Genomic DNA, 15,424 nt, shown 5'->3' with positions numbered 1-15,424 from the left:
TATTATTCGAGTTATATTTATATGCGGTTGTTATGCTAGCTTGGGGGTATTGACGAATTATAGCTTGTTATTGCGACAATAAGCTAATGTAGTTTGCTAGCATGTTTGCGGTTGTGTAAGTGTATGCAAGTAGGTATAATTATATATGTATTCGTATAATTATTGCATTCACTAAGCTTTGCTTACCCTCTCGTTGTTTACTTCTTTTATAGGCTCGGGCGTTGACAAGGGTAAGAGCGTTCAATTGGATTAGTGATCTCCCGCTTGTTTTGTTAGGGGATGCTTTTGGGTATTAGCTTTTGGAGTTCGACCGAGATTGGGTAGTTTAACCCCAAACACCATGCTCTAGTGTCGTTTGGAACTTAAACTTATATTGGGTCGAAACTTTTATTTTTGAACGAAACTCGTAAAATGGGCGATGTGGGCCCGATGATGTAAAACTTGATTTGATGATAAAAATCTCTTAGTTTCACTTATATTGACTTGTGATAAAAAGGTTTTCGTTTGAAAGTGTCGGGAAGCGGGTTTTCCGCTCGTGTGAGTTGGACCCGTGATCAGTAGCTGGAAGACCATTGGGACGCCGTCCCAATTGCTTGGACGCCGTCCCAGTTGTTTGAGCTGGACGCCGTCCCGAATGTTTGGACGCCGTCCCACCTTTCTGAGCTGGACGCCGTCCAGGATTCTGGACGCCGTCCAGATGCACTGACATACAAATTTTTTTTTTTTGGTACGCGTTTTGAGTTTATGAAGTCGGGTTGTTACATGTGGCGATAAAAGACAAGAAGGATTACCCTATAAATAAAGGACTTCGTCCACAGCATTGGGGGATCTGGAATTCACTTCACAAACACACATACACTATTGACAGTAGCGCATAGCGCAATTATATCCGCGCTACCGGACTTATAGCATTTCAATACACATTCTTGATATACAGGTAACGTTCTACGAACACAAACCCTACAACTCAGCGCGAGCCATCGCTGACCGGACTACCCGCCGATGGTGGGTCTATGTTTAACCACCCCCGCTGAGATCCTCATCTCGCAGGGGGTTATTCACGGTACTCCGGACCGGAGAGTTAAACCCAATTGACCCTTAAATCCCCCTTCCTTGATGTCAAGCATGGACCGAACCCTACCCGATTATTCTATGCTTGATCAAGTAGGTTGTTTCGCATAGTAGCATTGCCATTTCCATTTTCGCCCAGAATGTTACAATCTAATTTAGCCGCTAGCGTTTTTGTTTTGAAGCCGTTTTTGTTGTTTACACACCATGTCCAACGATCATCCCCCTGACTTATGATGTTGTCAGCCGAAATTGCAGCCAGCAGCTTATCGTGTTCACCTCTAACTCTTCCAGGAGGATCACGTGACCAACTCCAACTAAATGACAACTGGACCCTTGTTTTATTAACCCTCCCGAACACACTTGCAGACGATTTAGACTCCAACCTGTACAATCTTGCGAACTTTAGACTAACTTTTGGTAAGTTCTTATTTTTGGTGACTTCTTATTCTTGCAAACTTTGATCCTGAGTTCTTATTTTTCACCTATATTTTCTTCCAACTTTTCAACCAGTATACATATTATTTATTAAATACACATAGATGTAACCCAATGTGTAGCTGGTTGGAATCTCTAGTGAAATATATAATGAACACTCAAGTTCAATTTAAATATGCTGCAAGTTTGGGCCTTTTCCTTAAAAAGATATACACATAGATGTAGAACTACAAACATACCAAACAACAGCAACCAATATACTCAGTAATCATCTATATGTACATTTAAATGGAAATAGTTGTTTCTTAAAAGTGGTGGCAGCACAACAAATACGTATTGATAGTAACAATTAACAATTACGGAGTAGGAGGGCATCCATTACGTGCTAGTGTACTATCGCGCAAAATTTGTGTCAAATGGACCTAGGAAAGTTATTTCGATGATCATAATTATACATCATGCATTTAACACAACAAATGATAGCTAAAGTACTCTATACAAAAGGCTAATTTACCTATGAATCAACAACAAGGATGAAAGTCATATATATTCACAAGCATCTGAATTTATAAAAAAAAAATAAAAAATGCCTGATTAGGTCGCAGTGTATCATGTCATAAATGCCTGAACCTGAAAAAACTTATCCGTTTACCTATACCACTTAAAAGATTCCATCGTTACAAGTTTCTAAAAGGGACCAATACCACCAACATGCTAATATGATAACTTTGTTCAACACAAGCTAATCTAATGAAGAATACATCATAACAAATAAATTGATACTGTAATTAATAATAGGCTGTATGATTGACATTTGATCTCTTTAAATGACTAATGTATACTACTTCCATTAACCAAATACGCCCGGATACACAAGGCATGAAACGTTGATAGTGTGTGAATAACAACCTATATGAAATAAAGTTTCAATTTCAATAATCATAGTGGCAGTTTGGTTGTTCTTTGTTTAATTTAGTATTGCCGGTATTATGTTCAGTTTGTTATAGCTTTAGTTGTACTTTTTTTCTTTTTTAAAAGCCCTTTCACCATGTTGGCGAGCGATTTGGTTTGTATTGTTTAGTTCGTCTAGGCTTCATTGTTGAAATTGTTGTATCGGTTGTACATATTAAACCTTTGAATGTGTTATTAATGTTATAATGTTTGTTCACATTATGAAAAATAATGATAACCGATTTCTCAGTAAGATGTTTGCAAAATTTAATTGCTTCTTATTCATGCAAGTGTTCTTTCTATCAAGGGATTTTCATTCGTTCATCAAGATTCGTAACTTATTACTTACCCATCTTGATCCAAAACAAAAAGATCCGAATGTTAAATTAAATACATGAATATAAGTATAGAACCATCAACTAAATGAACTAGTTGGTTAAGAATACAAAAGAATAAGTTTAATACTAGTAATAAATTGTACCATTAATATTTTTCATAATCTAACTAAATAAAACCAAAAATATATGCCTAAATACATATAGTATATATGAATATGAACTAGTTGATACGTAACTTTGGTTGATTGAACCGGTTAATTATAAGAGACCCGGGTCCTCAAAGGACTTGATGGTGCAGAACGAACGGTAAGCATCGGAGGCGATTTACCCCAATAGAAGAGTCGATGTCGACTTTCGTTTTTTGCTGCTTTTACGATTGCTGACATTGATTGAGATTTCATTACTTTTTCCATGGCTGACTTCGATTGAGATTTTACTACTTTGTCCATTGCTGAGATTGAGACACAAGCCTTCGATATTGGTTGATGTTTAGGGTATAATTGTGCAGGTGAAAGAAACTTGATTTTATGTGTATATATACACGAGATATACGTAATGCTCAAGGAAACCAATTGGTTAATGGAATCCTGTTTGACATACAATACGTACTCTTAAAATATTCGGAGTTTAAGTTAGTTTATTAATTTTAAATAAATCTACATCCATGCGTATTTGAAGTGGTCATGAGTTTAGATGGAAAAAAAAAAATGTAATTAGAGATGAAATCCATCCATCCATACCATAAATTAAATTATCTTAGTGTAATATACGGAGCATGTAAACAATCAACAAGTATTTTAAACGGAAAGGGAAAATTAGTGATCCGTATAACTTTAATTTATATTTATATTATTTATTATTTATTATTATTTATCTAATAAATAATCCTCTACATAAATGCAATTCTAATGATAATAAATTAATTTTTAACATAAAAATCTGTTTGAGATTTGATATTATTTCAAGTTGACCAAGTCATATTTGTTTAGAGTCCAACATAGATATGTAATGTTAATTAGTTAGGACTCATTGTAATGAGTTTCTAATTCTTAAAGCCCAATCTATTAGCCCAATAGGTTATACATACCTAACTACGGGCCTTTTTACTTAGGACTTTTTGAGATTAATGGGATAAAATGCTTATTCGGTCATCATTCTTGTTTGTTTACTTGAGCCTTTTTCATTCACCCAAACTAAACTAAGGCATTAATCGAACAACCAAAAAAGCACACTCCTCCCCATCTGGCCATCTTCTTTACTAAATTACCCCATCCCTTTATTTCCTTTGGTCCTCAACTGAGATCCTTTATTTTAACCCCATCTTTTTTTTTTTTTTTTTTTTTTTTTAACCCCATCTTTTTTACTAAAAACTAATTGATAAATGAGAAAGAATAAAGGGTAGTTGAGTCAACCGGAAATACAGGTGACGATGATGACGAAGTGCTAGAAAATTAAAGCGATTGAAACACAGAGTATTAAACGTAAGAATTGGTCACGTTTTGCTAATTTTTGCATGTTGATTTCTCTTGTAATATGCGTAATACGTTTCTAGGTTTTAAATTTTTGGGGGTCTGATTAAAAGAGAAAAAGAGGTATCTTTAGGTGTATTTGTTTTCTAGTACTCGTATAATTTATTCACCGCCTTTAATCGAATTATGGACGGTCCGATATGAAAAAAAAAATTATGTAGTGTGTAGGATTATTTGTTCGCTCACCCTGTAATCGATATATTATTAGATTATTTTTATTCTTTTGTTTTGATAGTTTGGTTATATATAAGTTTATAAAAATGTAACAAATGATATATTTATGTAGTAATTATTTTTGTACGTTAATAAAAGTATCATGTACAATATGTATTAGAACTTGAGGTTAAAATGGTAATTTTCTATAATTCAGATGGTTCATTCAGCACAAAAGTAAACAGCAATATATCATTAACAACTTAATACATTCTGCCATACATATCCATTCTGCCATATATCCATATGTGACTTATTGAGAAAAAGAGTAAACAGGCCCTACCTAAGGGATGGTCATGTAATAATTTGATGAATGAATCAATAAACTGAATTTCATCAACTCTCTATCAAATTTATCAAAAATCAGCATTTATATTATACTCTTCAATATAACAAATAATATTGAACCTTTTTGGCGAGTTTTTATTTTTTACCTAGTTTTCCTTCTTACTTTAGACCAACTTTTAACCCGTATAAATTTAATTGGTCAAATACACAAATATGTAGAAGTACCAACATACCAAACAACAGCAACCAATACAATCAGTAGTCTTAAAAATGCACATTTCAATGGAACTAGTTGTTTCCCAAAAGTAGTAGCAGCAAGTAAATTAATAAGTGTCTACGATCTAAAAAATGTAACCTTGTGTCTAAATGGGCACAGCACAACAAATACGTATTAACAGAGACTATCAAATTTAAAATTACGGAGTAGCAGGGCATGTAATACGTACTAGTGTACTACCGCGCAAAATTTGTGTCAAGTGGAGGTCAAATTAAAGTTATCGTTAAGATCATAATCATACGTTATGCATTATACGATAGCAAAAGTACTTCATGAAAAAAGCAAATTTACCTATGAATCATCAAGGAGGATGAAAATCATATGTATTCACAATCATCCGAATTCAGAAAGAAAAAAAGATGCCTAATTAAGTACCAGTATCATGTCATAAATGCTTTAACATGGAAAACCTTATTTGTTTACCTGTATCAAGTCATAAATGATCAAGGAGTATTAACAATAGAGTGATTAAGTATGCATCTACATGAATTAGGAAAACAATTCCACTAACATGCTTATATGATAACTTTGTTCTAAACATGCTATTAAGATTTAGAATACATCATAAAAAATGCATTGATAGTAAAGTGTATGATTGACATTTGATCACTTTAAATGACTAATGTATACTACTTTCATAAACAAAATACGCCCGGATACACAAGGCATGAAACGTTTATAGTGTGTGAATACGACCTATATGAAATAAAGTTTCAATTTCAATAATGAAATTGAAGAACGGGTATTACACTTCAAAGTACATAAAATTTAACTAAGCTTTAGTTGTCCGAACCTCTTTAAGGGACCTCAAAAACGCTTATACACAAAGGATTTTGTCCTATGTGCCCTTTTCTGGATCTTCTTCTGCGTAATCATCAGCATCATCTTTATCATCGACTAACTTAGACGCTGCAGGATCACGTTGTACAGATTGAACATTAACACCAGTAACCGATTGCTGATACAGTATCCCTCCAGCAATCGTTACAAGCAAACAAAACAATCCAAATGGGCTAGCATGTTTATCCCAGATCAAAACATTAATAGCAACCGTAAGAAACTTATTCACAACACCAGTCACAGTAAACGCAGTAGCAGAAATCGCTTTCCGACAAGCAAATCCAAAAAAGCTAATCGCTAACCCGAAAACACACGACAATGAAACTGCAGTAAACGCGACAGCTTCAAACAAGTTCCCACGGTTAGCCCCGACAGCAGCAAACACATCCGTATACTCACCCGTTATAACCCAAAACAACGGTGCCATCATTAATGACAACAAATTATTATAAAAAACAAATCCCCAAGTATTCAACCCGAGATTCGTTACCATATGTTTGATATAAACCATTTCAGTTGTAATCGTGATCAAATACGCAAACGCCCATGAATACGCAGTTAAAGTAAACCCCGAATCAGTCGCAACGTACCCGATCGCACCACCCATAATAACTAAAAGCGAAACAAATGTAAGTTTCGAAGGAATCGGTTGTTTTCGAAACATAGTATCAGCAATAGCTACTAGAATTGGAGTCAATGATCTAAATACAATAAATGTATCAACATTTGCATGACGTAACAGATTCGTATTAGTAAATATTGCGAGGTAAAAAACAATTGCAGCAGGTAAAAACTTCTTAGCAGTTGCCAAAGTAAATGGATCGTGATTTAGAAACCCTAATTTACCTAATAACCAAACACCTAAAGCTGAAACTAAGTACTGTAAAGCAGTTAATAAACCTGGGTAATTGAATTTAGTGATGGCGAATTTGTTGATTACTGATAGTAAACTTGAACATAAAGCGTATCCGATTACTAAACTGCTTGTGGCGTAATGCTGTTTTGCTACAACCATTGTTGATGAAATTGGGGGTGAAATTAGGGTTTAGTGAAATGCGAATTTGAAGATTGGATCTCGAACAGATTCAGTGGTAAGTTGAATTTAAGGGATTTGGGGGTGATTTCAAGGACTTTTTGACAGTTGATTGAAAACTATGAAATGGATGCCGCGTTTTATGGGATTCAATATTCCGTAATTAATAATTTTTTCGATTTAATATTATAATAAAAATTAAATTAATTAAGAATAATGTTACCAGTACAAAATTATTACTCCGTATTTTATTTTTCAATTTGATTGACTTGTCTAATCGTAAATTGGAGTTAAAGTTGTAGTGGCGTGAAATTAAGGGTTTAGGTTTTGTTGCGTACTTGAATTTAATAGCGTGAATTTTAAAATAGTGGTTTAAGTTTGGTTGATCACAAAATTGAATGAAAGATGTTTTAGGAGTTACAAATGTTGTTTGGACATTGTGTAATGATTAATCTAACATAATTTTTGACTTATAAATTATTATATTATCTTCCTCAATAGAATAAGATAATTACGCTAAAGAAATTAATAATTATAATTGGAAAAGATATCACCGTGATTGTTCGTTTAAAAGAGCGCAAGCGAACAATCATACATATTCCACAATGTTTGAAGTATATAAGTTTTTGAAGCAGTTGAACAATTCCATATTTCACAATGTTTAAGAATCAGGTAAAATCCCTTTTCCCATCACTTGATTTATTATTTCTCTTAGACGTGTCGCTGAATACTTTGTGTGTGTATATGTATTTGACTTATTTTTAGTAGTTTAAGGCTTGTATGTAATATATATGCATTGTACTTGTTGTTTAGACTTATTTTAGTTGTTTGGTGTCTTTGTTTAGTTTATGTTTGTTAGGTGTGATAAGGTGTTTTAAATCATTGTGTAATGCCTAGTACTTGTAGGTTGGTTTGTACCAGTTTGGAATTGTGCCTCTTTTTTAATATTATAGCCTTTAAAAAAAAGACTTATTTTAGTTGTTAGATTGTGTAAAAATAACAAAAATCTCGTTTTGGCTTGTTCACGACTACTCGAGTGCGCGTTACTTGGTGCGTGGTGCGTGTTGCGAGTGTGAGTTGTGGGTAATCTTGGACGATGCCATTCAAATGAATCAACAACTAAGGAACTCGCACAACGCAGCACGCATCGTGGTAATGGTGAGAGTGTGTTTTTGTAATTTTGTGATTTGAAGAGCATATCGTTAAAAAGTTAAGAAAAATGTATTAATGTTATAAAACGAGGGTATTTTTGGTTGCTTTTTAATCCATCTACAAGAGAAAGAGATGAGCCCACGTCAAGTTAGTAAATCTATTTAGTAGGCCCAGTTTTGTTGGACCTCTTGCATAGTACAAGCCTTTAAATTCAATGACGTAAGTGAATGTTGTGAATTGTAATTACAAGTTTAAAGTACTTCGTAATGGGGGTTTAAGAAAACCTCTCCAATAGCTTTAATTTTTGATTTCAAACGTTTAAATGATTATTTGTCATTTTAATTAAAATTAAAAAAAATGTTCAGATTTTTTTTAGAGCGTGCTAGGAGTTGGTAACGGAGACAAAAGTCATCCATCCGATCATATCCAGACCATGTGTCAAGTAAAAATTGCAGATTAACTACTCATAAAGCACAATAAAAAAAATCCTTCTGAGAAACCCCAAAGTTAGTTGCTCATAACACAATTTAAAAAAGGTGCCTTTTAGATTCGATCCCACGACGTTCTTAATCCATAATCATTGGCTGAAATTCATATCATTGATTTATAATTCTTTAATTCTTGAAGAATTATAATTTTGAATCAATAATTAAAGCATTACAAATTATAATTTTAGATGAATCTAAAATTATACTTTATTAATTATTGTGTATATCAATATTCAATTCTTTTATAAAAATAAAAATTAATATTAACCTTATATACTACTCCAAAAATGTGTTGTTAATTGGAAGTAAAGCATCTTCAAGAGTGCTTTTCTTCTTTTTATTTTATCAACATAGCTCCTTGTTTTTTATTAATATTTTTTATAAGCATTTATGAAATATATATTCTCTTCCTTTTTTTTTTTTTTTACTTTTCATTTTATAAATTGTACTTCATACATCTCGATTTATTAGTTTAATTTGCCTTTTAGGATTAACTAAATTAATAGTTCGTTTTCGTAAATAGATATACAAACGAATGAGAAATATTCATTTGCATTCTTAAAATTTTGTTTGAAAATCAGAAATAAATTTAAGCCCTTTGATCAATATAATCAATTGTTAGGATTAAAAATGCGGGACATGAAATGTCCCGTTCATATTGATTATAAACGTTCCATATTAATTGATTTCGTTGCGAGGTTTTGACCTCTATATGAGACGTTTTTCAAAGACTGCATTCGTTTTTAAAACAAACCATAACCTTTATTTTATCGACAAGGTTAAAAAGACACCACCTAGATTATCCAGAAATGATAATCTAACAAATATCACACTTACACACTACCAATACATATTGGTTTACAAATATTAATATGTTACAACAAAATAAATCTCGAATGCAGTTTTAAACAATATTATACAAGCATGCTGACACCAAATCTTGTCCATATACTAGCATACAATAGCGGAAGCTCTTAATAATCACCTGAGAATAAACATGCTTTAAACGTCAACAAAAAATATTGGTGAGTTATAGGTTTAACCTATATATTTATCAAATCGTAATAATAGACCACAAGATTTCATATTTCAATATACATCCCATACATAGAGATAAAAATCATTCATATGGTGAACACCTGGTAACCGACCTTAACAAGATGCATATAGAATATCCCCTGTCATTCCGGGACTCCCTTCGGACATGATAAATTCGAAGTACTAAAGCATCCGGTATTTTGGATGGGGTTTGTTGAACCCAATAGATCTATCTTTAGGATTCGCGTCAATTAGGGTGTTTGTTCCCTAATTCTTAGATTACCAGACTAAAAAGGGGCATATTCGGTTTAATAATTCAACCATAGAATGTAGTTTCACGTACTTGTGTCTATTTTGTAAAACATTTATAAACTGCATGTATTCTCATCCCAAAAATGTTAGATTTAAAAACTGGGACTACAACTCACTTTCACAGATTTTTACTTCGTCGAGAAGTAAGACTTGGCCACGGGTTGATTCACGAACCTATAACAAATATGTACATATATATCAAAGTATGATCAAAATATAATTATAACATTTTTATTACGTTTTAATGATTTGGGTGTGTTAAGTCAGCAGTCCTCGTTAGTAATCTACAACTAGTTGTCCACAGTTAGATGTACAGAAATAAAGCAATATATTTTATTTTGAATCAATCCACGACCTCGTGTATACAAGTCTCAGGCTAGATCACAACTCAAAATATATATAATATTTTGGAATCAACCTCAACCATGTATAGCTAACTCCAACATTACTGCATATAGAGTGTCTATGGTTGTTCCGAAATATATATATAGATGGGTCGATATGATATGTTAAAACATTGTATTCGTGTCTATGGTATCCCAAGATTACATAATATATGTTGGAATACATGTATAATACAATATGAGTTAGCTAGGATATGATTAATATAGATTTGTTACCAATTTTCACGTAGTTACAACAAGCAAAATTATCCAATCTTGTTTTACCCATAACTTCTTCGTTTTAAATCCGTTTTGAGTGATTCAAGTTGCTATGGTTTCATATTGAACTTAAGTTTATGAATCTAAACAGAAAAAGTATAAGTTTATGGTCGTAAATATAGGTTACAAGTCATTTTTGTAAAGGTAGTCATTTTAGTCGAAAGAACGACGTCTAGATGACCATTTGGAAAACATACTTCCACTTTGAGTTTAACCATGATTTTTGGATATAGTTTCATGTTCATAAGAAAAATCATTTTCCCAGAAGAACCACTTTTAAATCAAAGTTTATCATAGTTTTTAATTAACTAACCCAAAACAGCCCGCGGTGTTACTACGACGGCGTATATTCGGTTTTACGGTATTTTTTGTGTTTTCAGGTTTTAAATCATTAAGTTAGCATATCATATAGATATAGAACATGTGTTTAGTTGATTTTAAAATTCAAGTTAGAAGGATTAACTTTTGTTTGCGAACAAGTTTAGAATTAACTAAACTATGTTCTAGTGATTGCAAGTTTAAACCTTCGAATAAGGTAGTTTTATATATATGAATCGAATGATGTTATGAATACCATTACTACCTCAAGTTTTGTGGATAAACCTACTGAAAAGAGAAAAATAGATCTAGCTTTAAAGGATCCTTGGATGGCTTGAAAATTCTTGAAGCAAAATCATGACACGAAAACAAGTTCAAGTAAGATTTCCACTCGAAATAAGATTGTTAAGGTTATAGAAATTGAATCAAAGTTTGAATATGAGTATTACCTTATATTAGAAAGATATCTTACTGTAAATAAGAAAGATTTCTTGAGGTTGGATGATCACTCAAAGTGAATTTGCAAGATTGGAAGTAAGCTAGCAAACTTGGAAGTGTTGTTGGTGTGTTCTTGAGTAGTTCTTTTATAACTTGGTTTATGCATGGATTTATGAACTAGATTGAGCTAGATTTTGATGAAGATGATGAAGAACACTTAGAACAATGGAAGAACACTTGAGAGAGATGAGTTTGATTCAAGAAAAATTGAAAATGAAAGTGTTTATGTGAGTACTACTTCACGTGAAAAGGGGGTGTTCATAAAGGCTCCATTAGTTTGTAATTTTGTGTAATCATTCATGCTAGTTGCCAAATGATGGTTCCTGTAACATCCCGCCTTTTTCCGTTTACTTTTCCGTTTAACTATTTAAATCCCGTTATATGTTTATAACATCTCCCGTTAATACGTGTTTTAAAAATATCTCGTCTAGGTAATTCACGCACCCGCAACCGAACTAGAGGGACTAGTTTCGCCAAAATGCCAAAGAGGTGACTAGCCTTTGACTAGTCAACCCCCACCCCCATCTTTTCTTTTTTCATTTTCCCTTTTCTTCTTCTACTTCCATATTTTCTCTCAATTTCTCAAACAAGGAATCATCATCTAAATCCAAGCTAGCGGGTGTCTTGCAAAACAAATTACATATTTGAAATCCTTGCAACTTCCTCTTCGATTCCATACCGACTTCATCAATTTTGGGTAACTTTCTAAAATCACTAGATTTTGTGTTCTTGATATTGTTGAACTTATAAAGTTGTTAATTAGTGTCTATGGCTCAAGTCTAACATGAATATATGATTTATATGCTCGATTTCGTTATTTGAAGTAACTAGCTTGAGTATGAACTTTGGTGTGTTTGATTTGGTGATTTGGTTGTTTGAATGTTGTTAAATATTATAAATGCATGTATTAAATGTGTTCCTAGTATCACTAGCTTCAAATTGATGTGTAGGTTGCTTGAGAAAACTCCATAAACTTGATTAGTGATTTTGGTGAATTCGGGTTAGGGTTTGATAAGCTTGAAATGAATATTTGATGCATTGAATGACATGAATTGTAGTTAGTAAGTAGTTAGTTGTATTGTATGCTCGATTACCTACAAAACGGCATGTTATATGTATGCATTAAATGCCCGAATCATAAATGTGCACTTATCAAATTTGTGTATTAAATGTATGCATTAATTGATCATTTACTTTGGAAAGTCGATTGTTACAAATAACATTTTTGGTTGGTGAAATGTATTTAGATGTGTTCTTTGTCAAATTACCTTTCTAACGATATAAGATACGAGTTCTAAGTATTAGCGGTTTGCGAGTTATGCTTGAAAGTGTTTGGAATTGAGACTTGGACATTTGAGACTGACCAGGTACCAGTTCCCGTGTATTGTCGCGGCGCGACAATTTGGGGCCGCGGCGCGGTCTAAGCCGTGTCCAGTTTCTGACCTCTTTGGTCAAAATACGAAAAATGTTTGGCACACTATGGACCTCCGATTCACATGAGACTTGTTCTAACATACTTATATATGAATAAAAACCTCAGAAAAATAGTTCGGGACCCGACCCGAACGTGTTGACTTTCGTTGACTTTAACCGACCAAAGTTTGACTTTTTGTCAAACTTAACCAAATGATTATGCAACCTTCCTAACTTGTTTCTGTACTTGTATCTTGCATGAAACTTGACAATTTGATTCACATGCTACATAATCGAGTCGTAACGAGCCATAGGACTAATTAAACATCTTTGACCTATCGTGTTTACCGTTATTGATACGACCTATTGGTTTAGGTCAAGACTAGCACTATCCTTCGCACACGTTACTTTGTGAAGTACTTTTCATACGTGCACTCAAGGTGAGATCATAGTCTCATCCTTCAAACAACTTTTATGCTTTAAACTATGGGATGAGAAACATATACGTATCATACTTTTACACTTTGAACACAAGTACGAAAACGAACATTCCACGTACGGGTTTGAACAAAAAGCCTCAATTCAATTATCATTAGTTACACTTGCAGGGTGTAAACGTGAACTTATATTATGTGATCACATGGGCTTGACGAGCCTCATTCGGACGGTTCGCTACCGTTAGCGGATGAAATATATTTTCGGGTCTAGTGTATGTTCTAACACTACGCGAAGGGTGCAAAACAGTTAAGTTTGATAATTGGGTGCCCGCGAAACAAATAACAACTTTGGAATGCAAATGATTTAGATAATCATATTATATTAAATCTTGTGGTTCAAATGCAACGTTTACTAAAACACCTATGATTTCACCAACGTTTTCGTTGACAGTTTTCTATATGTTTTCTCAGGTCCTTGAAAGCTACTTGATACATGCTTCCGCACTCTTTTTGATACTTGCTTGGATGTCGAGTATACATGCATAGATGGAGCCTCTTTTGACTACTTTAAATTGTGTCGCATAGGTTTCATTCGTACGTTAAACATTGTAATGTAACTAGTCTTTCGAACTACATTTGTTAACTTGAAACATCCTTTTTCTTATAAAATAAATGCGACATATTTTGGTCAAAAGTCATAATAAAGACTTATGACCACGCAACGGGACCGAAGTAGTCGGCGCCGTCAAACATGATTTGGTCGGGTCGCTACAGATGGTATCAGAGCGTTGGTTGTAGGGATTTAGAGTTCATTGGTGTCAACCCCGAGTCATAGGGTACATTGGTGAGTCTAGACTACAACCGGCATATAGACTTGAAGTAGGAATTACTTGACTATTTGTGCATTTATACTCGAACGCTTCTACTCATATCTACTCTTATTTCATCTAAATCTCACGTTGTTTAATTTGATTGACACGCCACCTTGACTATATGAAATAATGTCGAATGCACATATGAATCAGGGTAATATAATTTCCGGGATTATATTACGGTGACTCATATGAACGTTCCGACATTATGACATAAAGAATTTAAGGCGAGTCAAGGAAAATTTTCTCTCTATCTTTATTCCATATCACGGTTAGTATTACTTAGAATACTAACCAACGGTATTCTTTTGTTTTGAAGGAATAATGCCTCCTCGTCGTGCACCACGCCGTGAAACACCCGAACAAGCTCTACAACGCATGATAGCCACCGCCGTAGATGCGGCCATGGCCGGTCACTCATCCAACAACAATAACAATAATAATAACAACAACCAAAACAACAACAACAACAACAATGGAGCCGGTAACTCAAACGAGGGATGCTCCTATAAAGCCTTCATGGGGTGCAAACCTCACACTTTTGATGGAACCGGGGGACCGGTTGTGCTCACCCGATGGTTTGAGCAAACGGAAGCCGTCTTTAGCATAAGTGGTTGTCGGGACCAAGACAAGGTCAAATACTCCACTCACATTTTCGCCGGTGTCGCTCTTACATGGTGGAATACTTATGTACAATCGGTGGGTACCGATGAAGCTCACGCCCTCTCTTGGGCCGATTTAAGGGAAAAGATGGTCATCGAATTTTTCCCTCGCGAAGAAACCCGAAAGCTCGAACAAGAGCTAAGAACCTTGGAGGCGGTCGGAAACGATCTCAATGCCTATAATCAACGATTCGCCGAACTATCCTTGATGTGCCCAAACCTCGTGAACCCCGAATCTCAAAGGGTCGAACTTTATATGTATGGTCTTCCAAAGAGCATCAAACAAGGGGTGATGTCATCCAAACCCGCTAACCTACAACAAGCTTTGAACATGGCCCGCCAATTGATCGAAACGGTTGACGAAATCGTAGTACCGGCGCCTAAAGCCGAGGACAAGTCGGGTAACAACAAAAGAAAATGGGAAGCCCCTCAATCAAGCAACAACTACAACAACAACTTCACCAAAAAGCCTTTCACCTCCGACACCAAGAAAAGTTATGGCGGAAATAAACCCTTTTGCAACAAATGCCACAAACACCACTATGGTGAATGTAGCAATCTATTTTGCCACCGGTGCCAAAGGGGTGGTCATATGGC

The 15,424-nt window shown here is 34.2% G+C and overlaps 1 protein-coding gene across 1 annotated transcript; it reads right to left on the bottom strand.

Moving 5' to 3' along the window:
• Positions 1-5,737: 5,737 nt before the first annotated feature.
• Positions 5,738-7,076, bottom strand: LOC139873174 (GDP-fucose transporter 1-like). The gene has a single exon (XM_071861107.1). It carries the CDS (start codon positions 6,955-6,957, stop codon positions 5,941-5,943), a length of 1,017 nt encoding a protein of 338 aa, XP_071717208.1. The 5' UTR covers positions 6,958-7,076; the 3' UTR covers positions 5,738-5,940.
• Positions 7,077-15,424: the final 8,348 nt, after the last annotated feature.

Source organism: Rutidosis leptorrhynchoides, chromosome 10 (genome assembly GCF_046630445.1).
Source record: "Rutidosis leptorrhynchoides isolate AG116_Rl617_1_P2 chromosome 10, CSIRO_AGI_Rlap_v1, whole genome shotgun sequence".
In the NCBI taxonomy this organism is placed as follows: Eukaryota; Viridiplantae; Streptophyta; class Magnoliopsida; order Asterales; family Asteraceae; genus Rutidosis; species Rutidosis leptorrhynchoides.
Note: the sequence above shows the minus strand (reverse complement) of the source record. Positions and strands in the feature narration are given on the sequence as shown.